General features: G+C 37.4%; 1 protein-coding gene across 3 annotated transcripts in view; it reads right to left on the bottom strand.

Annotated features, from left to right (window-relative positions):
• GABRG2 (gamma-aminobutyric acid type A receptor subunit gamma2) overlaps positions 1–21,691 on the bottom strand; it is a 70,941-nt gene that overhangs the window by 39,488 nt on the left and 9,762 nt on the right. For all 3 annotated transcript variants that reach the window (XM_052772215.1, XM_052772216.1, XM_052772217.1), the window contains exons 2-4: positions 7,065–7,213; positions 5,346–5,413; positions 4,139–4,359 (exon numbers count right to left, since the gene is read on the bottom strand). In XM_052772215.1, coding sequence (XP_052628175.1) covers positions 4,139–4,359; positions 5,346–5,413; positions 7,065–7,213 — 438 coding nt within the window. The remainder of the gene's footprint in view (positions 1–4,138; positions 4,360–5,345; positions 5,414–7,064; positions 7,214–21,691) is intronic.

Below are 21,691 nucleotides of genomic sequence, written 5' to 3'. Positions count from 1 at the left end.
CTAATCATCCACTTTCTGCATTGTGTAATAGAATAAGGTATCAATGTTATGTTCCTATGCATCTGAAATGGCAGCATTACTCAGGACTGGCAAATCCATAAGTAGATATACAGGTCATCTCATGAGCAGTGACAAATCTCTGTGTCACAACATGCCATAATGCACTAGGGAAATGTATTTTACATGACAAAAATTCTATTTCAGAAATGATGGATGTGAGTCCAAGTTTAGACATCTGCATCCAAGACAGCCATGTAGACTACCTTCATAGCTAGTGGAAAGGTGCTCTTAATTTCATTTCAAAATAAGACATTTAAATTAAATCAGAAGAAGAATGTACGGAAAGGTGTTTCTCTCCACAGAATATCAGGAGAGTCGCCGTGATAACTCGGGTGGCATAGGTACTATAGATCAGGTAGACACATGTACTTTTAGAAATCCAAAATTAGATGAGATGTATCCCCTGATATGCCTGCCAAAAACTCTACCATTTTTCATTCAGTCCCTTAATTGTTGCTAGCCTATACATAGCCCCAGCCCTGCCATGAGCTGCGTGATACTTGGACTTTGGAAAGGAGGGATTAGGTGGGGTGAGAGAGGGGAAAAAGGTAAAAGGAGGAAAAAAAAAAAAGGAGTAGAGTGACATTTGTTTGTTTAATGAGTCTCTAGGAAAACTGTAGGTTTCTGGTCTTTGCTGATTTCTGGGTGTCCAAATGAGCAACCCTGGGAGCTGGGTTTGTCTCCTGGCTCCTGCATGTAGGTGCTGCATTCAGATGACTCCCTGAGTCTCATACTGTGGGATGCAGAGGGATACTGTGACCACTAGCCACCAAGTTAATGAAGTCAAAAGGAAACTTTTCTGCATTAAGGATTTAGCAACAAATCTAATTTCTTTTGAAACTAAGGGAAGCTCTGTTTGTGACACAGGAGAGCTGATTCTGTGTGCTAATATTATTGCCCTTTCTTTCTCTTCTCATTTCCATCATCTTCAGTTTCATTTCAAGATAATCATAATGTGGATCAAAAAATGATTAAGTTCTTTCTTCGGTATTGCCTTTTCTCTGGTGAATACATTTAACACTATTTGGGATAGGCTCAGTTTTACTGCTGTTTTTTATTTGTTTTCTCTTGTGGAATTGAGTAGCTTTCATTCCCCAACACAAAGTACAATCCAGGCTTCAAAAATCTCCAAGCATGGAGTTTTCTGGGCAACCTGTTCCACTGTGTGACCATTCTCACTGTAAAAAAGTTTCTTCTTATGTTCAAACAGAATTTCCTGTACTTCAGTTGTGCCCATTGCCTCCTGTCCTATCACTGGATACCACTGAGAAGATTATGTCTCTGCCTTCTTTACCCCTGCAATCCCCTGCCTTCTTTACCCCCGCCCACATTAAACACATTGATAAGATCCCCTGAGCCTTTCTTCTCTAGGCAGAATGGTCCCAGCTCCCTCAGCCTCTCCCTGCACATCAGATGCTCCCAGCCCTTCATCATTTTAGTGGGCTTTCACTGCACTTGCTCCAGTAAGCTCATATCCCTCTAGTACTGGGGAGCCTAACACTGGACCCAGCACTCCAGATGTGTCTCACTAGTGCTGGGTGGAGGAGAAGGATCATCTCCATCACCTGCTGGCAACGGTCTTCCTAATGCAGTCCAGGGTGATGTTTGCCTTTGCTTCAAGGGCACTTTGCTGGCTCATGGTGAATGTCCACCAGGATCCCCAGGTCTTTTTCTGCAAGGTGCTTTTCAGCTGGTCAGCCCCCACCCTGTACTGCTGCATGGGGCTATTCCTCCCCTGGTTCAGGATGACGTTTTCCTTTGTTGAACTCCAGGAGATTCCTGTTGGCCCATTTCTCCAGCACGTTGCAGTCCCTCTGAGTGGTAGCAGAACTCCATGATATACCAGTCACTCCTCCCAGTTTTGTATTATCTGCAGATATGCGGAGGGTACACTCTGTCCCCTTGTCCAGGTCATTAGTGAAGATGTTAAACTGTATGGGCCTAGTACAAAACTGGGATATACATCACTAGTGACTGCTTTCCAAGTTGGCCTTCATGCCACTGATCCCAACCCTTTGAGCCTGGCAGTTCAGGCATATTCAATCCACCTCAATGTCCGCTTACTTAGCCCATACCTGATCCTCCTCCACCAAAGGTAAATCTTACTTGCTCCACTTTCCTACTGGTCTCAGGGACCTGGGATTGCTGAAGGCAGGGTTTTACCAGGAAAGACTGAGGCAAAGGCGGCATTGTGTACCTTGGCCTTTTTGGTGTCCTTTGTGACAAGGTCCCCATTCCCGTTCAGCAGTGTGCCCACATTTTCCCTAGTCTTCCTTTTGCTGAGGATGTATGTGTAGAAACCCTTCTTGTTTTCATGTCCCTAGTCAGATTCAACTCCAGATGAACTTCAGCTTTTCTAACCCTGTCCCTGAGTGCTCAGATAGCATCTCTGTATTCCTCCTGGGTCACCCGTCTGTGCTTCCACCTCTAGTATATTTTCTTTTCACATTTGAGTTTTGTCAGGAGCTTTGTGTTGATCCATGCAGACTGCCTGCTAACCTTGCTTGATTTGCTGCTGGTCAAGACGGACTGTTCTTGAGCTTGGGGGGAGGTGATTCAGAAAATCAACCAGCTCTTCGGGAGCTCTCTTCTCTTCAGGACAGAATCCCAGATCTGTGATGACACTACCACATTTCACTTGTGGATTAATCCAGGTTGAATCCTTACTGGTGCTTGCTGTGACTCACTAGAACAACTAAGTATACATTAATAACAGATAACTGTTTCTAAGTTCTACCAGACATATCTCTTTCTAGTGAGAGAAACTGAGGGGTTTGAAGAGAAAGGTAACAAAATCCAAAGAGACGGTAGTGCAGCTAAGTCCAAATTTAACATTACAAAGGTGGACCTGGGATCTTCTTTATCAGACTGACTTTGATTTGCACTGGATTTCAATTCCGATCATTCTCTTATCTCTTCTGGCGATGCAATGTGTAATGAATGTAAAATAACTATGAAATAAAACTCCTTTTTGTAATTCAGACAGTTTCAACATTTAAAGGTTGTCTTAACCAAAGCTTCAGATCTATTCATTAAGATTATAATGAGTGTGCTTTTCTTCAAAACTTTATTTTTGGCACCCAATAAAACAGAAGCGGAAAAAATACTTTGAAAAAAATGCAGTCTAAAACTCAGATGGTCTTATGTCTAACATCTTTGATTCTGTACTCTCATTTTAAATTATAAGTTCTCTTGAAAAAATTCTGTCTTTATCTGCATTTTATGTAGAACCAAATATTATTTCACATGTAAGAAAAAGTAAAAAAAAAGATGCACTTATGATTTTCACATTTATGAAGTATCTTATGGACATTGGGAATATGATATTTGAGTTGTTACATATTGCATAAGTATATGTTACACTTAAATGTAGGCATATGCATAACTTAATTATTGAAAAGGTGGTTTTTAAAGGTAATCTGTCTCAAAAGAAAAGATATACAAATGACAGAAATCTGGAAATGAGCGTATCAAATTCAGATTTATGAAAATTTTAGTGGAACAGGGCATATCTGTAGGTTTTGGATTAAACCTTAAATGACCAACTCTGAAATGATAAACCTTATTTTCATAAGATATTTGAGGAATGAAATGCTTTTGCAGGGTGGAGCTTCGTCTAGCTAAATTGTAATCAATTTAGAGTAAGAGATCTTTGATGTACATCATACCTTTTATACCATCTACTTAATTCAAGGATATTTTGACTTCATCAGCTTAACCCAATAAAAAGGTAAAAGGCAATATGGACCAAACCGGTGGCAAACAATAAAACATACCTGAAAATGAAGATGAATTACTATAACAATGCTTATATTCATTTTAGTATAGGAACGTGACTATTGTGGAGCAAGACAGTACAATCTATAGGAAGAAATAAAACTCTTTACTGTGCCAATATAAAATAAATCGCATGCAAGTAATATCTTCTAAATTTTTCCCTTTTTCAGGGTTGTATGCATAAGTAAATAGCAAACCCCAATGTTTTTTCCTTCAGGTTAATGTCACATTACCTGGATTCACAGGACCTTTCTCTTTGGCTTTTCCTAGAGAAACTGAAATTAAAGTCAGGTATAAATACCTCAATGTGTACAGCACTCTGCCGTCATTCCAGATCCTGAGCATCCTATTAGGAGTTGTTATCCAGTGAGCATCTGCTTTCTTGGAATTTCGGAAAAATGTATCTGGTATCCAGATCTTCCCAACCATGTTGCTGTTTAATCTGAGCACTTTTATAGTGCTGTTGAACTTCAGACGTCTGTCATACCACGTTTGGGCGAAAAATATATCAATTGTATATTCCTGTTGTGTTAACCAGAGATACTGATGAAAACATAGCACTCAGCATTTCACATAACTCCTGATATGCTTTCCTTAATTTCATATGAAAAAAATGTGAAATACAGAAGATGATACTAGAACTGATAAAAACAAATTTTTGTCAATTTTTGAAGGCATGGCTTACTAAAGATTATTGTTTAAAAACAATTTATTCTGTTATTTTCCCACTGACAAGTGAAACTAAGATGCAATTGAGTGGTATATGCACCTTTCTAATTCTGTGTCCCCACACCTCAAACCATGCCTGATCACGTCAGAGAACAATTACTTATTCCCTTGGATCTAGGACAGGAAAAATTTGAGCTGACTTGGCTGCCTTTATTGCCTGTGCCCCCCCCAGTTAATATCAGAAGCAATGAAGTCTCACTTTCCCTGGCACCAATGGGCAGCGAGAAGCCGTAAAGGGAATTATTGAATGGAAAGGAGCAATCTGAGATTTCTTTCTACACATGACAACTACAAGAATGAAGTAGACATTGTGCTAAGGCTAGACCACTTTTCCTCAGCTGTATGAAGATATAATTGAATTTTTCTATAGGAACTTTGGAAAGAGGAGAGGAGAGAGGATCTAGGCTTTTTTCTTTTTATCTCTTCATGGCAAGAGTGGTAATATCACTGGTGAACAGTTTTCCTTATTTTGTAGCAATCTGGAAGTTCAGTTTTATAGGAGTTAAACTGTCACAAATCACTTGAAAGTAGAGCACTTAAAAGTGTGAGGATATGTTAAAACTGTTATTATTACATTTTTTTCAGCATAGAGCTCAGTTTCCCTGTCTTGTAGAGATTCATAGCTCATACAGTCCTCACATCCATAATAATAATGAGATTTTAAAAATAATATAGGTATAGCACAACATTAAAACTAATGGAAGCTTTGTAATGTCAAAAATGATGGAGGCTTTGTAACAAAGTAAACATTGTAGGAAAATTGGCAATCATTTACCTACCATATTGATAGCATTCACAGGCCCAATGCTATTTACGTACATGTCAGTGTGAATTACTGTCGGTTTAACTGTAAGAGAAACAAGAATCAGTAACATGAGTGAAGGTCAAAATCAACCACATGAAAGTCAAACACAGCCAAAAGATTATTATAGCACCTCTCTTCTATGGCTATGGTTGCCTCACATTTAAATGTGCATAGACAATAAATATAAATTTGCAGCGATATCTCTAGTTTGAAAATAGTTGGAGACACTTTGAGACAAATTCTTATATCGTTTATTCTATCAGAACAAGTTCACTTATGCTATGAGAACAAACACTGAAAACAGTGTTGTTACCTTAAAATGTGTAATATCTGACTGAGAGTATGTATATTTTGTGTCAGGTGATAGCAACACATCTGACAAAACACTATCAGCGAAAGCAAACTTATTCTTCTTATGATGTCTTGCATCACGCATTTTACATTATAATGCCAAATGCAACATGGCTGCTGTTGCCTGCAGAGAATGCTGTAGGTAAGTAACAATCTCATGAGCCCAAAGTAAAAGTAATACTCAAGGATCTAAAATAGGAATGAAAAACAGTTGTTAGATTAATTTATTTTGAAATTACTCTATTGTAGCTTTATTATTCTTATACACCTTGATTAAAACATGGGGTTTTTTTTTCCCAGATGCTTTTATGAATGCTTAATTCCTTTCTGTTCTCTAAAGTCTTGGACTGGGAGAATAAGACAAATTCCTCTGCTAATTTACACTATATACATACATTGAAGGTTAAATACTCATGTTATCCCTCACTGTGAAAAATTCCTTAGTTTATAAGCCTCTATAAACTTGTTAGAAACAGCTTCCTTCATTAACCTTGCTGCTCTCTGCTTGCCTCATCCATGAATTCTCTTTGCGTTTTTCTATAATCTTATTACTGCTGTATCCTCTTCTACAGAGGTATTGTCTGCCTGTTCTGTGCCCACATGAGGCCTTCTCAAACTGACTCAGGGAGTCAGCAACTCAGGGAGATTTATTTCTTTGAGCTCCCTCAGTAATCAGTGGAGAGGAAGATTCCTGCAAAAGGTGATTCAGTCAAATAAGACTTCCATTATGAGTCCAAGCTTGGGTCTATATATTTATATTGGCTGTGGAGGAAATCTGGGGAGGTTGGCCTTACTTGACTGCAGTTATCTTTTGTGAATCTCTTCCTCTGTGCTCCATTCCCTGGTCACTTCTTGCCCTGCTGTGCAAGTGAGGGCCCGTGCCACATCAGTCAGTGCAGACCTGCTGCTGTGAGAGGCTCTGTCTGTGTCCATCACATCATGCAATGATCAGGCTGTGCTATCCTCATTTTGGCCTTCCTTTCCAATGTATTATTTGTGATTCTCTAACACTCTCACTTAGATACACAAAGAAGATAAAAACTTGCTTTCTCATACCCCAAAAGTTAAATTCCAAACATCCTATGCAGGCGCATCATTACAAGCAGCCTAATTCAGCAAATCACAACAGTCTTATTAGATGTCTCAGGATGGATTTAGCAATCTTAATTTATGTCAGCTTCCAAAATCATGACTACTTTCTACCACTGATGGTTTACTACATTGTATTTTGTTTTCATAACTACTTTGAATGGATTCTGCTTCCTGTGTAGTGTAATAAGGTATGAAAGTTCTTTTTCTTCACTGCTTAATCAAAAGTGGTCTAAAAAGGAAACCAACATACCTCCTATGTCAGGTCTCAACTTGTTGTCATATCCTTCCAGCAAACCGTTTAAAATAAGAGTGACATCACTCTCATGGACTTTGGGAGTCAAAACCCAAGTCTTATTTGAAGTGTAATCTTCATAATCGTCATCTCCTTTTTGGGTAGAACTGTTAAAGAAATAAAAATGAAGAAATGGAAAGCCCTGAAAAATATGAATTTGTAGGCAGTGTCTTCAGAGACAATACACAGATAATTCAGGTTTTAATAGTACTGTACAAAACATTGAAAAATTGCCTGCTTTCTAAAAGGAGACTTACAATAAAGATGTCACATAACAGTTGAGGTTACAGTTCACTTTAGCAACATTTCCTTTTAGTACAGTTGAGATCATATTCTGTCTATTTGAAGGAACATCAGTGCTTATCACCTTTGGCATGCCTATTTTTTCTCTCACTGACTCAGGTGGGACCTGTTATGAAACAAATCTAATTGTCACTTAGCTTATGCAACTCTCCACCAAAATATCACTTAGTATGTACACAGTATTGTTGCATTACTTCTCTTTGAGAGAACAATTTGATGCAACACATTACTGACAAGACCAATAATTAGATTCATTCAAACAAACTGTCACACAGCTTTTCTCCACTCTGATGAACTTGAGCTTATTGTGCATTTGGAAAGTTCAGCACAAATTTTTGCCAATGGTTTTCGTTTTCACTTTTACTAACCAGAATCCAGAGACGATAAAAAGTCTGACGACCATTTTTTTCTGCTACTGAGCAATATGACAGCAGATCTAGTATAATTCAACCTGCTTACCACAGTAAAAAGGGCAAGTTAGGAGTCAGAAATGTGTAGACTAGCCTTAATGGATGTTTTGTTTTCTTAAAATCTGTGCCTTCAGTTCTAGAGGAGAACATAGAAACTACTTTAGAATATGACATCATCAGATATTTTCATTTCAGAATGTCAGTGGTAATCAGCTGAATGGTGCTAGGCAACTGTAAGTTTTTTGCATAATATGCCAGTGCCCTTCTTTCCTGGCCTGCTTCTGTGACAAAGTTTGAACACCGCTGGTTATGAAAAATCTTGATGATACTACAAATGTCTTAAGCCAGTGGGTGGTGTTTGGATACGAATGGGTCAAAAGCAGGAAATTTAATTATTTTCCTGTTTCAGCCAGAACCTGTACAGAAGTGGGAAAGAGCACAGAGAAGTAGATTCTTATGGGGGCTGGAACTCATGCTTGGCACACAAGATTGAAAGCAGACACAGCTGACCGTGGTGATGGGGGCAATAGTGAAGGGATGACCAGTCCCAGAGTCTCAGAGAGCCGTTCTGTTAAGACAGATCTTCGCTCAGCTGAGGTCTTGCCCACTCCTCCCTATAGTGCTATCCTGCTGCATCCTGCTTATACCTACGCAGAGCGGACGGCCTGAAGGCTTTCCCATGTTGGGCATTTGGGAGCTGTAAGCCAACTGCACAAATACAACTTAACTACAAAAGAGGCTTTAGCTTCTTTCTTCCCTATGGGCACAGCCGAACAGGAAAGAGCCACAGCACATCTATGCTTCTCTGCTTCCCAAGAGGTGCTGAAGATACAGTGAAATTTGAAGCAGCCTGACACTGTGCATAGGGCTGTGGCAACTAGGAATGCATAACATGCATGAAAGAGCCAGTCTTGCATTGAATTGAGCTTGGAAGCTGCTAGTGAAACTACATTAATCTATGCCTTCATTACATGTACTGTGTACCACTGACTGCAGCCTCCACCTAACCCACTCTGCACCAGGGATACTCATCTGGGAGCTTCAGCTTCCGAGATAAAGAATAGGCAACCCAACCTCCTCCCTTTGGCTACAGAGGCCTTAACCTGTAGTGTTTTACTGGCAATCAAAAGCAGAGTCTTAATTGGCAATGTGCTACATAGTATTCTGCTGGTACTGACAAACAGGCCAGGATAATTAAGTTGGGGGGGCGAATTTGTTTATTCAGCTGTCTGGAGTTCAAAGATCTAATTGTAATTCAAAGGAACATAACTGAAGCAAGGTTCTCCCTCCTGGAGGAAAGGAAATGAAATCCTTCTAAATAAAGTCTTTACAGACAGAAGGCACAAGATTATATGTTTTCAGTCTGTGCAAAGTGAATGAAAAAAAACTAAATTTGTGTATAAAAAGCCATACTCCTGTTTTATAACCAATGAAATATCTGTTCTCCAAAAAGAATAGTTTTTCTGAATGGAAAAGAAAAAGTGAATCAAATGTATTCTTTCACAAAGGCAATGTGTTCCTGAATATTAATGTGATGAGAAAGCTTCAAAAGTCAAACAGCTGGTTAGCAGAGTCTGGTGTACTGGACAGTGCAACATTAGAACATGAAAAAGTATGTTTGCCTGGGATTTGTCTCAAATCTAGAACAACCTTATTGAACAGCAGCCCCCAGTCGCTAAAATTTCCATTCCTCTTCGTAATTATTTGTAGGAAAGAAATAGCTATTTGTTTGCTCATCTGCCATTTCAAGTCATTTTGGCACTCCAGATCTCAAAAAACAGCAAATGCTTTATGAGATTAGTGTGAGAAAGAGGAGAGGGAACGCGGCCTGTGTAACTAGGGAAAAAGGCCACTGAATTCCAGCTTTTATCTGAATTCCAAGTGGATCATAAGTTAGCATGGGTATCCAATTGTCTAAATGTCTGTCTGTGTAAAACTGCATACCCGCCAGAACAATCAGAGGTGCATCTCTATCCAGATAAGCAGGGCTTTAGTTGTGTAATGCCATTAATACTAATGAAAGTTATAATGACGAAGTCCTGTTCATCTCTTTAAGACTTTCAGATCAGTCCTTCTGATTACATGGCCTAAATTTTGCAAGTGCTTTTAACATCCAGAACAAATTTGATAAAGCCCAGATTGTACCCAAATGCATATTAAAATCTGTTTTTATTTTTATGACTGCTAGAAGTTTTCAAATCTAGTAATATAGGTATGCAAAGAAACACGTATTTACCTATTTGCAGATAACAGTATAATTTTTTGAAAGTTAATGTTTCAGACACTGAAACAAAAATCTCACTGTTTGAGATATTCCCACTTCTGACACTAATGCCATTGCAAGTTGGTGCAAGACTGCTCTACATAAATCCTGTTTCCCTATTTGGAAGAGAGATGTCTTAAGAGGGTGAGAACCCAAACTTGAAACTTCAAGTCATAGAGTAATTAAAGTTAGAAGGTGCTTTTGGAGGTCACCTGATCCAATCCCTGCTCAGTTTGCCAGCTAAGCATGCATGAGATAGCTATGATTACAATATATATATATATATATATATAACCATGAGTGTGCCTAACATTCAGAGGGGCTCTTTGTATGTGTCAAATTACTTGAAATACATATTCACAAATTAGATAGAGGGCAGAAATCACTACATGCTAATAAGCATTTATTAATTTAGATCAGAAAGTGCATTAATTTGGACTACAGGAATATTTGTGGGGGCAATGACAGCACATATTTTTTAAATTTTTTTGATAAAATGTGCAAAAAATCTATGAACTGGTACACTACAATTACATACAAACCTCATTCTACCAATGAGGTTTTTACCATGGCAGGGGCTAAAAAGAGTTTTAACTCATGTTTCTTATTTACCTCACTATAAAATATACATACTAATCCTAATTCTGCATTAAAGAAGTTGTTACTTAATATATAACATTTATATAGCTCTTTCAACTGCTCATTGGTGAGGTGTAACTTTAGCACAAACTGAGATTACACAAACTAAATGTTCAGGACTGGATTCTCCAGATCTTTGCTAGTGCACATCTTCAGTAAGTTTTTTGCAATACCATCTGGGCAACATTTAATCATTCATGGAGCAAGTGTAACCTCTGTGGGCAGAGGTACCTACTGCAGGTAGAACTGGGTTCACCAACCAAGGGATAAAGAACTAATGAAAAGATGGTCTATTTCATTGGCATAACCTCTTTTACAGACTCCTTAGCACTAAAGGCATTATTTCTATACTAGAAATATGTTGGAATAGTAGCAGATTAGTTCAATCAGTCCCAGAGGATATCTCTGCTGAGAAATCACTGATGCATTAGGAAAATATTTTTTTTCTGTCTTCTTTTCTGAACCTTATCCAGAAGACACAACAAAGCCCATTAGTCAAAGGTTTTGTTGATGTGCTGATACACTATTCTCTTAGCAGTCCATAATCACACAAGTCCATATTACAGTTTGGGAATCCATTCCTCTTTTTAATAGATTCAGTATGATTTCTTTTTTGCTTTCATTTCCATGCAAGTAAGATTGATACCTACGTAAAAATAATCATCACTTTAGTAAAATTTAACAAATAATTATATTAATGGTGTTTAGCTGTCTTATGTTATTATCCTTTCAAGCCCTTTGGCTTAAATTCTTTAGTTCAAAATTCAAAATAAAGGGTGGGTTATCTATTTCAAAACTACTGTTTTTTAGTTAATTGCTAACATAAAGTCATCATTATAACTTCTGATGCTCTCTGCTGTTCCATGACATCTCTAGATCAGAGACACTCTAATGTAACTTCCAGAAGAATCATACATAGCATTTCTTGGAAAGACACTACCATATGTTCGTAAAGATACACTATACATTATTTAAAATCACAGACAGCAGCAATAATTTTTCAGTCTAAACTGAGGGACAGATTGGGCACATCTTATTTCATTAGCGAGCAATAACTCACGAAGGATATCCCTTTGAAATAAGGTAAATATTTCCTAATCCACAGGAACATGATTTTCACAACTTGTTACAAGCAGTAGAAGGGAAATTATACTCTTCTCTGATGCAAAAACCTACCATGACTGCTCAGTCTTTCAACACTCAGAGGTGAGGTCATATATTTAACTGGTCAAAATCTCTATAATTCTAGTGACTTTAAATAAGATATGCCAATTTATACCTGCTGTGGCTCTGTCCTTTAACTTTTCTAAATACAGAAAATGAATTTTAACTATGTCCAAGTGTTCTATTAAGAAACTTCACACAAGAATCAACTATCCCTGCTGGAATCTGCCTGCTATTACATTGCTGTTTACAAGCAGAATCAGAGTAGCCACAAAGTGCCTAAAGAAAAAGAACTGTAGCAGTACTGAATAACCAACAACTAATTAGTTTACCTCTAATAAAAACTTAAGTTTATATGTCAAAAAAATCTGACCAATTTAATCTTTTATACCAAGTAGGCTATAGAAGCTACAGAGCCTACAACAAAGATTTAATGAACTACTCACACATACAGTGACTCTTCCACTTAAAGCACCAGTATTTCCTACCTCTCAGTGAAGGACTGGAACAAGGCTTGCTATTTTACCTAACAGCAGCACTGTTTAACTTAATGAATAGTCAGGCTAAATTAAATCTCTGAAAATTGTTCAAGACAATAATATGGTCACTGTGAGGGAAGGACATATTCCAAGTTCCCACTGTGGATACAGAGATGCTGTTTGCGGATGTGACATATGAGTATATAGAGAACAGCATATTTGCAGGAGATTAAAGTGGAAAACTAACTGTATCTATATTCTCTCTTGTTAACTGCCAATCATATTTTAAGTAAAGCTATGTTAATTGCAATAGAAAATGTTTTCACAAAGCTTTATGCTGAATTCTCTGTCCCTGTTCAGGTTTCTATTCTGTCCATTTACATTGTTTAAATCCTAAGACTGTGCCCAGGACCCTGCTCCTATCTTTGCCATAAAAACGGTATCTATTTTCTCTTTTATTACTAAATGCTCATCACAATACCCAACCTTCACTTTCCTCAGGATTGCAAATCATGTAATGTGAAGATTAATCTCGTCCCAAATCGATCCCCACATCAGAGACGGAAACTCAGAACAATGCTTTGCTTAGAGAGGAAAAGAGGAGATCCAGTCAGTTCTCAGAAGTTCCATAAAAGGAAATGGGAGACTGTGTTGAGAGATTTGGGCTAAGAAATCACAAAGAAAGTCTCCTGTTGTCCTGCTCCCTCCACCTAGAGCTCTGGTGCTGGTGAGACTGCAATTCTGGTACCTCGGTGGAGCTTTGCTCTAGAAGAGCCTGAAATACCAGAATCACAGTGTTTCCAGAAGAACTTGTTTCAGACTTGGCCACTAGGGAGTACTAGCTGTATTTTGGCTACTTGATGTAGTCTTGTAGCGAGGGAGGGTGAGGAAGTTCACAAGGAGAGAGAAAATAGCTTTTACCTCTACTTAATGGCTTGGGTAGGTTAGATTTTAGGTAGGTCACCTGTAGAAGACAGTTTATTTCCTAAACAACTGCTACTGCTACAGCTATCATTCCATGAACAATTCAATTCGTGTAAAGTATGTAAAAACTTGTCATGAAATGATCACTGCTTAAATACAAACAAAGCTGAGTTTTTCTGTCATTCCTAAGTCACAGAGGTACTGAAGTATACAAGAAAAAAATTATGAAAATAATACTACAATTCTCATAAATAAATTGCTACAGCTGAAACACTAAGATTAAGTAGGGACTGAGCACACAAGTCTCAAAATGAGTATTCAAGACCCAGAAATCACTAGAGTAGCACAGATGAGTACTCCCAGCAGATGACTTTTTAGTCATCTTTACAGTACATGAAGGCCCTGATTGCCAGCAATCAAACAGTCATTTCTGAAAACTGTGCCTACATTGAGATTTAAAGGCTGGCCAGATTCCTGTGAACATTTACACTGTTTTCCACTGAATGAGATGATACCTGGCAATACAGCACCTAAGTATCGTGCTGTGGATTTTACAGGCCACCTTCTAGTTATTCAGCAGCTCACAGTATCCTCACTGGTACTTGTCAGTCATTTTGAGTAAAGCAGTACAATTCTTAAACCTCTTCACAGACTTATAAAATATTACATGGCAATGATGTTTCTGTATTAGTCATTATAAAATTGTCAATCATAGCAGACTGGTTTATCTTACAGTCATTCTACACCTTCCCCAAGACACACACTCACATTAGCTACTGCACCTTATCACATTATAAATTTTAGCCCTTCATAGTTATAGCTAAAGCATCTACTTTCCATATTTGCAGATTCAGCTGAATGTGGCTACAGCAAGTGTTCACACAGAAAGGTTAAAAAAGAAAAATTTAACTTGGTTTAAGTTTTGTTTCCTTCCTGTAACTTTGTGAAAACCGTTTTTTAAAAAGCCCTTTGGAGTGCATTTATTGAGAGTCTTTTTTCTAGTTCACTGTACTGAAAAATTGCAGTGCAATTTTTGCATTGCACAACTGATTGGATTCAAGTTGTGAGTGAGCATGAGGATTATTGTCCCTTTTTAAATATTCCTTGTACCAACAAAATGGGCTCATGGCCAGTCTTTACCAAAATTACCAGAAACAGGGACCTGTGTTAGCAGTCCTGGCAAAGAACCAAAAGCTGAAATGTAGCACCCACTCTAGAATCAGTTTCTCCAGCAGAAAGTTGAGGCACATTGGTTAAATAAGTTGATAAAGGATTTCCATTTTCAGATCTATCAGAACAGGCCAATGTAATTGACCAAAACCGAATTACACCACAATATAAAACTTGTGGGCAAGGAGAGGAAATATATGGTACCCCCAGGGAAGACAGCAAAATGTAGAGGGATGAAAGAAACTTGTATAGCCAGTAAGGAACAAGAGAGATAATTATAGAAACAAGCACACATCATTCATTTTGAACAGCCTGAGCTTGAAGTGCAGCATTTATACTTATGAGAACTCTGGAGGAGTCTAAGATGCGATCAGATGATTCAGATAAGCCTCCATAACTTAAGATGATTAAGATTCAAATTTTTCTGAGCTGGAATTTTGTATGAATAAGTTTTCTTACATTTTATTTACTGGAGATTATATAATCTATTCACCTATCTCTTTACTGCGGTTATGGCTACTCATTTTAGTGGCAAGTGAAGGAAAGCATTAGATGGAAACAAACAGAAAAGAGAGAAATAGGTTCAGATATTCTTCTGCATCATAGGATTAGCTTGAGTTGATCTTCTACTTTATTTGAAATTAGCTAGCAATATCTAATTGTAAAAGGTGTAACCTTGGAGTTATATAAACCTAAGAAGGTTTATTTTTTAGTTTACCTTCCTCTCCCCTCCCCTCTTATCCCCTTCTCTCATCTTTTTTTGTTTCTTTTAAAACTGTTCTATGCATCTCTGCATGTGAAGTCTAAGGCACTTGGAGCATGATTTTTGCCTGTTGCTGTTACTCAGCTCCTGTAGATTTTCACTATAGCTGAGAGAGCTCAAGAGAAGGAGTGAAGTTAATGGCCATTACTGAAATGTGATCTGACTAGGTCTTTTTTAGTGTGAACTCTCTTTATTTTTTCTGGCTGTGTTTTATTGTATGTAATTGTCATCTGTTCCTATTATATGTAATTTCTCTTCCCCAATAAGGTACATTGCTTTTAGAAAAGATTGTTCTAAAATCTCACTATAAATTAACACGAAGAGCAAAAAGCTTAATTCTGTTCTCAGTGAGTAAGATTAGGAAAACATGGATGCCCTCCGGCCATCTATTTAAACAACATTAGCTCAAAACACCCAATCCTATTGCTCAATTAGATTTGAAAAATGAAAGAATAAAGATTCTTGTTCTGTAATACCGTATGAGGTACTCATATTCATGGCTTTTCAGAATACTTGCACAACTTTTTTCTATATTTTATCAGCATGGTAATTTCACCCAGAAGGAAGTCACTTCTGGAATCAATCATTCATGATGTAGTCATCTTCACATCACTATCTGTCAATGTTTAAAAACAAACATGTGAGGTGCTAGGAATGTCAGCAGTTTTGCTTATTGAGTAATCCTCCTGAGCATTTTTTTGAGATTTAGAACACCTTTTTTTTGTCTACAGATGTGAGCTTTAAAATTCAAGTTAAACTGAATATAAATGCTCGTTAGAATTAAATCTGTCAGGGAATGTTTTCATTTTTGTCTTCTATGTCTCAGTACACAGCAAAACACTATAATGTGGTGTTCCCAGTGTTGGGCTGGGAGTCAGGAACATTGAATGCTTACCCTAGTTAAAGGGCTAGTGTCCTACTTGTTATGATAAGCCAAGTTATATCATCTCTACATGTAAGCATAAACCATTTTTACACCATAAATAGGCACATAAATGTGCCTTATTATTTGTGTTTTGTGAAGACTAGGCATGAAGGTAAACCATCTCATTATGGAGGAAGAACAATGAGTAACCATCCCTTAGGAAATGACATTGCATTGCTGGGAATCACGCTTCCATTGCACTTGTCAGCAACCTTATAGCCCATATCTTTTGTAAACCAAGTGGGTCAGGTAAACCCTGAATGATTAGGGAGCCAGTCGAAAATAAATTTATAACCGCTATAGGTTTATTCTGAATATATTCTTAATTCTCACTACTTTCAGATAACAGAGGTATCATTACTGAAATGTTTATTAGATAGAAATGTGTCTTGAAGAAAGAGCTGAATGAACAGAAAATAGCTGCTTGATACACGTCTTTAATCATGAAGCTAACTCATTCACAAAATGAGTGTAAGCAAATGGTGAAAATTAAACTGATTTTTGTTGGTTTTTTTTAAACAATGCTTCTCATTTAACTTCATTTTTAATGCATGGTAACCAATAGTAACCCATGTGTTCCCACATAAACCAACTTAAATCATGCAAGACGCTGTTTGCACTCATGCTCATAAAACAGACTGTGCAGGGGTGGATGTGGAATTTAGCTCTGATAACAGGGTAGTTGTGTGATACATTAAGAATGTAAGTGGCAAGCTAATGTCTCTATGTCAGATGAGTAGGAAAATTGTCAACAAGTGTGCCTGAATTTCCCCTATGGAATTTATTTATTTTGATGAAATGGCCCGAGTTGCTTTTGTTGTGGAATTCTGATGGACTTTCCTTGGTACTTGGTACTATTGGGATGGCTTCATGTCAGGGTCTCCTTAATTCTGTGAGGCATACGAACACCCTAAGCTTCTGGATAAGGATCATTAGCACCTCTGCTGTAATAAGCACCCAGGCAGGGTTATTCAATGGCAATGTCACCCTATGCCTGTACCCCTCTATGCTGCATCCTGTGTGTACTTCTCAAGGCCCCTGCTGTCGCACTAGGCTTGTATTTCTCCGCACTACATAACTATGTAAATAACTCATTCTTCATAGAGTCACTGCTTGTTACTATTGTCTATATAAAACTATGGTTGTACCATACAAAAAGTCAAACAAATTAGCCATAGATGCCTGGTCAATTAGAGAAATTGCTGTGGCAGCTAAACCAAGTAAAACAAAGCCGTGGGCAGGTCAAGAAAAGTTCAGACCCAGCAGGCCTGACAAGCCTCTGTCCTGAGGCCTAGCAAGCTCAGTGCGAAGATTATGGCCTGTCATTAGCAATGGCAATGTTGTATTGCAGGGCTACGTGTTACAATTCACAAATGTTCCTTCCAAGGTAAATATTGATGGAAAGCTGCTACATCTTCCTTTCCTATTTATGCCCCACTATGACAAATGTTTTGGAATGCAATTTCAGAAAGAAATGCTGGGGTGCAGGAAAATGTGGGGAACACATAGTTTGGGTATCTATTCCACAGAAAGAAAAATCTCACTATTAAGTATATTCAGCTATTTATGCAAGAACTTCAAAATCTTTTTCTGAAAAACAGTAAATGGTTTTAATGATTCTAACTAATAAATAATATGGTGACTCTCTATTTTAATGAGAAGAAACTGTGTACGCGTTCACTCAGTGTCTTATTTCTCTCTTTTTGGCCTTTCTATCAGTCTCCAATAAGTAAAATGTAAGGAACATAACATGCAAATTCTTCCTAGCTCTGAAATTTTTGACATTTGAGTGGGCTGGGCATAATGATCACTGCAAAGCCTATCTTCCCATACCTTATATTTAAATGTGACTATTAAGCCTAGTCAAAACACCAGGAAAATAGGAGTAATTTCTATTTCACACACATACAAACACATATCTCCCAGACTTTTCTTTTTCCTCCAGAAATATTTTGTCATATGTTTTTTGACTATCTCTCATCAATATAGTAGAATTTTATTTTATAAATTGTCATTGTTGTGATTTTGATCAGAGAAGTTTGTAAAAGGAAAGAAACTTTTAAAGAGAAAGCTACTAGAAACTTATAAAATAAGTAGATGGTATTCAGGGATAGAGAAGGATGGATGCCTCATACCTCAAAAAGAGGGCGAGAATCAGAACAATAATGAGTACAAGCAGAAGCTAAGAGTGGATTTGATTAACATGAGGAACTGGCTACAAGGGTCAGAAATAGCAGTAGATGTAGCCATAAACATACTCCAAAAACATTATTTTGAAAAACTGCATTGGCAACCAAGTTTATAAGGCACAACTATTACTGATTTATTTCTGATATTCCTGGAGGGGAGAAACCACATTAAGGTCTAGGAGATGTAGACTCATGTAACTAGAGTTTCAAAATATGTTTAGCAATGGAATAATACAGAGTGCAGAAAATGCTACAGAGAATGATACAAAGTACAGAAAGACATACAGAAGTGAAAATGTTTCCTTCAGTTCAAAAGATTATATAAGAGGATATTTTTTTCTCTTCATCTTCGCTGCAGCTCTATACTGTGGCTAAATCAAAGGATCCACTAAATGTGCTGCAGACACTGTTTCAGATGTAAACCAAAACACTGATATATTCAGGCCACAATGTCCAGATCCTCAGCAGGTTTCCTTGGCCCTTTCTCAGTGCTCTATGGAGCATCCACCATGGCATGACAGCAATAAGCTTTAAAGGTGAATTGATACAAGACCAAGCAGTGATAGGCAGCTGCTACCGCCTGACATTACTATGTCATCTTGAACTAGTCCATTTCCAGCTGTGGGAGCTCCATTTAAGAGATGTGAGCACCAGCTCCATGTGGTGTCATTTATGGAGATTGTACTGTTAGTGAGTACTGAAGCAGGATCCAAGAAGTTATTTAGGACAGCCACACAAAGCATCGTGGCAACTAAGAGTAAGCTAATTGGCAAAAAACAGATGGTTTCAGACCCCATTTTCTATGGGTACAGAGAAGGCACCATGATGCTTCAGAGATTTTGTTGACCCTTTGTGGATCTTATCCAAACCACATAATCAGGAACTTTTTAAAAAACAGGAAGAGTCGTCATGACTCGAGCAGGTGCCAGATGGGACCATCAGGTGAGGATGCAGACCTGAAAACTTGGAAAGATGGCAAACCCCTGAAAGTAATGGAACATGAGCAGAAGCTAAGGAAGGATAAAGATTTTTTACTAATCATAGCATATCTCCCACATGGATAAATTCATCTTCAGTTTTACTTGCTACAGCTCCAGCAGCTTTCTATGAGCTACAGACTTATGCAGAAATAATTGGCAGAGTATTGATGAGAACAAATTCCACTGGAAGCCACTGAAGCAAAACTTCTATATGCAATTTATCCTCCTGAATCCCTGGGGAATTTGGCAAACATACCTCAAAAAAATTTGTTAAATAAAGAACAGATGCTATTCCAAGCCCTACAGTTTTCCAGGAGACATTACCAGTGAAATAATTTAGAAGAGAGGACATAACTGGAATACACTTGCAGCAGTATTGGCATTTTTAGCTTATATCTGTCAGATTTTCCAGGATTATGCTTTTCATACTGCCAACTGCTCAGTATTCTGATCCTGGTGCAGAAAACCATGTTGGTAAACATTTAAATACAAGTGAAAGTGCTTTTCTGGATGAAGGCTTGAATGCTTTAAACCTTGCAGAGTTGAACCCTAGTTTAACTGCCTCAGCCAGTTTCCCAAAGTGTCACTGCAGACATGACATCTCTTTTAAAGAAATACATTCTTCACATGTTGTTTGGAATTCTTGCAGGTAAACTCTAAATGAGAAGTCCTATTTAAAATATATACTATTTATGATTGGACATAATTTGACTATTAACTTCTGGGGTTTTTTTTCATTAAATCCTTTCATTACTATTTTATTGAGGAGCTCAGAAGATTCCATATGCAGGTAACAATTGCAGATAACAAACGTTTCTCATTTTTTAATCTGAATATATATTGCATTGAATTTAATCACCTCTGCTGCTTATCTACTATAGAGAGATTAAAAGAGATAGTGCTTTGGGGACCATAACAGAAGAATTGATTTTACAGATATAGTATGTTTCCTCTTTTTTTTTTTCTTCTTCCTTAGCAAATTGTATAATTAAAGCTGCAAACGATTTTCTCTTCTAATACACTCCAAAAGCCTTCACATGCTCAGAACTTTTTCAAAGTTACCATGTGAGATAAAATTCTTGGTTTCTGGCCAAAGATTAATTTTATTTCAAAGCTTAAAATAAAATCCACTTTTTGAAATCTGTAAGGCTAAAATTATTCCTATTCCCTTTTGAAATCAAATCTATATAGGGTTTGTTTTCACACATATAGTCCCTAGATGACTGAATAGTAAATTCTGGAACTCATTATAGAAATAATCCTTGTTAAGAAGTACAGGCAGAATAAAAGTGATTGGATATTAAGTGGTTAAAGTGTATTAAGTGGGTAAAAAAGTGGTTAAAAGTGGTTGGATATTAATAGCAAATAATTTAGAATTGCTTAATTTAATTTCTGAGAAATTAACTCTCTCTAGAGGCAGTGATGGCATGTTGTGAGAGGAAAGAAACACTGTCCTCACCTGGGCGAAATAGAGGTATCTTAGTTTTCATAGAATCATAGAATTGTTTGGGTTGGAAGGGACCTTAAAGATCATCTAGTTCCAACCCCCCTGCCATGGGCAGGGACACCTTCCACTAGAGTAGGTTGCTCAAACCTTTTTTTAAAAGTTTTATACCCTTTTGACATCAAGGAGGCAGAGATCTGTATCACATTAACCAGTGGAAGAGAAGAATATTTTCATGTTGCTCACCATTGCCTCTTAAATGTGGTGTACAGAGCCTTGTTAGTCATGCTGGACTTCAAAGTTAAGAATTTGGCCCTAAAGATTTGTGGCAACTTTAATCTCATGTGTTGCATTAGAACTTTATTAAGGTTTTAAGTCATTTTGAGTGCATGCTTTAAGTCTTTAAATCAGCTTAGTGAGGTTTTTAGCATTTCCTTTAGAAACCAGGGAAATAAAATGAAAAAAAGCCATTATTAATGTAATTTTGACTGTACTTGCCCCAAAGAGCTTACAAATATCCAGTATGTTTATTCAATACAATGCAGACTTTGATACTAGTTAATTATTTTGGGCCAATAAAAGAGCAGTAATATTTGTGATTGTATTTTAAGGTCCTCCAAGTATTTTACTGCTGGCAACCTTCTCCTTTTCCAAATCCTTACCTTCCAAGAAAATAGTGATTTTTTTTTTTACTATATTACAAAACAAAATTGTAATACTCAAACATACTTAGGTTCACAGTCCTCACAGGCTGTAGGAGCAAAATGCATAATTTCAGTTATGTATACAGAAGCCAAAAGGTGTCTTTTCAGTCTTCAAGTTCAGCTACCAAGACAGTTCTTGGCAGCGTAGATATTATTGCATGGCTCACACACCTCATCTTCTTTTCGAAGCCATCTTACAGCATGACCACTCCTCCAACCAAAGTTACT

This window comes from Harpia harpyja, chromosome 20 (genome assembly GCF_026419915.1).
Source record: "Harpia harpyja isolate bHarHar1 chromosome 20, bHarHar1 primary haplotype, whole genome shotgun sequence".
Taxonomy (NCBI): Eukaryota; Metazoa; Chordata; class Aves; order Accipitriformes; family Accipitridae; genus Harpia; species Harpia harpyja.
The sequence above is the reverse complement of the archived record's forward strand: the minus strand, read 5'-3'. Positions and strand labels throughout refer to the sequence as shown.